Source organism: Diaphorina citri, unplaced genomic scaffold (assembly GCF_000475195.1).
Source record: "Diaphorina citri unplaced genomic scaffold, Diaci psyllid genome assembly version 1.1 scaffold6295, whole genome shotgun sequence".
Classification (NCBI taxonomy): domain Eukaryota; kingdom Metazoa; phylum Arthropoda; class Insecta; order Hemiptera; family Psyllidae; genus Diaphorina; species Diaphorina citri.
In genome coordinates, this window is record NW_007383671.1 from 2916 (window position 1) to 5038 (window position 2123).

Here is a 2123-nt window from a genome sequence, read left to right on the forward strand (position 1 = left end):
CATTTTATTGTCCTCACGAGGCTAAGTGCACCCTGACCTAAAAAAACTTCCGACTTCGCAGGGGACCTTACCCGGGACAAGCCTAGTCCCATGAGAGCCGAGGCCCACATTAAAATCATACCAAACCCTTCCCTCTTTTTCGCTAATATCTCAGTCGCTCCACGTCAGAGTGCATCGGGGATTTGTCTATTGGTTGGAAAACAAAATTTCCCACCGTTTTCAATATGATATGACATGTTTACTCGGTACTGGTCCGGAGTTACAAGCGGTTAAAATTCAGCAAGATCCAACGGAAAAAAAGTTCGGCTCTTATGGTTTAACATAGATAAACGAAAATAAATAAATTAATAAATATGTGCCTTTTTCAACAGGTTGACTTCTTCTGGATCAATCGGGATCAGCGCTCGTTCGAGTGGTTCGTCAATCTACTATCCCAGCTAGAAATAGAACAGGCTGAGCTAGGAGGAGCTATGGAACAGATATTATTCAGCAGGGCAGAATCCTTAAAAGTATTTTCCATCGCTTGTAGAGAGCTTTTTGAATCTGAAAAAATCACAAAATCTTTAAGGATCAAAAATTCTTTCTTTATGTAATCATAAATGTCACAGATACACAAATAAATCGCCACTCATGGATGTCACAGATACACAAATAAATCGCCATCAGTTCAGCTGTGAAGATTGATGCTAGCGGATTTAGCTTGAACTTTTTGGTTTCACCGTTGAATAGGTAAGCACCTCCAGCGTGGTTATCACTCTTCGTCCCATCCGTGTAGCAAAAAATTTTATTGTCATTTTCATGTTTAAATTCTAAATATAGATGTTCGATTTCTTGTTGTGTTAGGTCAGTTTTCTTACTCGAGGTCAACATTTTAACTTTGATACAAGGCATTTGCCAAGGCGGGTCATTATGGATCTCCAGCTACTATCCCAGCTAGAAATAGAACAGGCTGAGCTAGGAGGCGCTATGGAACGCTTCCTAGATATGCACATGTACATAACCAGCGCTCTAATCTCCAGCTTTTTAATTATACTTTTAATGTTGACTTGGTATCCTTCCATTGCTTCAACACGTAGTCGTATGTTCTTAGGATATCTTTCATTTCTCAAATTTATGCGAAGATTATCTTGAAAAAGAAGATCTCCAGCTTTTTAATTATACTTTTAATGTTGACCTGATATCCTTCCATTGCTTCAACACGTAGTCGTATGTTCTTAGGATATCTTTCATTTCTCAAATTTATGCGAAGATTATCTTGAAAAAGAATTAAAAAGGTTGGAGTGTGAGGATTTCTAGCGGCATTCATCACAAAGTTTACGCAGCGAATATTTCTCCTCACTTCAAGTGAGGGTTGGCCACTCTCAGCCAAAATGCTACAGATGGGAGAAGTCCTGAAAGCTCCGGTTATCATTCTCAGTGCTGAGTTGTGTACAACATTAAGTTTATTTAGCCATATCTGTGACGCTGAGGCGTAGAATAGAGATCCATAATCTATAATAGGACGTACATATGCATTGTAGATTTTCATGAGAATTTGTCTGCGCAAACCTTTCTTCTTATTACCCAAGATTTTCATGATATTCATAGCTTTTAGACTTCTTGTTTTCGCCTGGGCAATATGAGCGTACAACATTGAGTTTATTCAGCCATACCTGTGACGCTGAGGCATAGAATAGAGATCCATAATCTATAATAGGACGTACATATGCATTGTAGATTTTCATGAGAACTTGTCTGCGCAGGCCTTTCTTCTTATTACCCAAGATTTTCATGATATTCATAGCTTTTAGACTTCTTGTTTTCGCCTGGGCAATGTGAGCTTCCCATTTCCACTTGTTATCCAGATGCATGCCGAGCCACCTCACTTTATCCTGGAACTTAACATCATGATTTTGGAACTCAAGTCTAACGGCAGGATTAAACCGTTTCCTCGTAAATGTTAGAATATTATTCAGCAGGGCAGAATCCTTGAAAGTATTTTCCATCGCTTGTAGAGAGCTTTTTGAATCTGAAAAAATCACAAAATCTTTAAGGATCAGAAATTCTTTCTTTATGTAATCATGAATGTCACAGATACACAAATAAATCGCCATCAGTTCGGCTGTGAAGATTGATGCTAGCGG

The 2123-nt window shown here is 38.7% G+C and overlaps 1 protein-coding gene across 1 annotated transcript; it reads right to left on the reverse strand.

The window, feature by feature from the left end:
* Window positions 1–397: 397 nt before the first annotated feature.
* Window positions 398–2008, reverse strand: LOC113472578 (the record flags this gene model as incomplete). The annotated part of the gene is made up of 5 exons (XM_026832371.1): window positions 398–601; window positions 637–912; window positions 1011–1126; window positions 1255–1609; window positions 1806–2008. Coding segments are annotated over 5 exons (1154 nt in total), but the record flags the coding sequence as incomplete, so codon positions are not given.
* Between the last annotated feature and the right edge of the window lie 115 nt (window positions 2009–2123).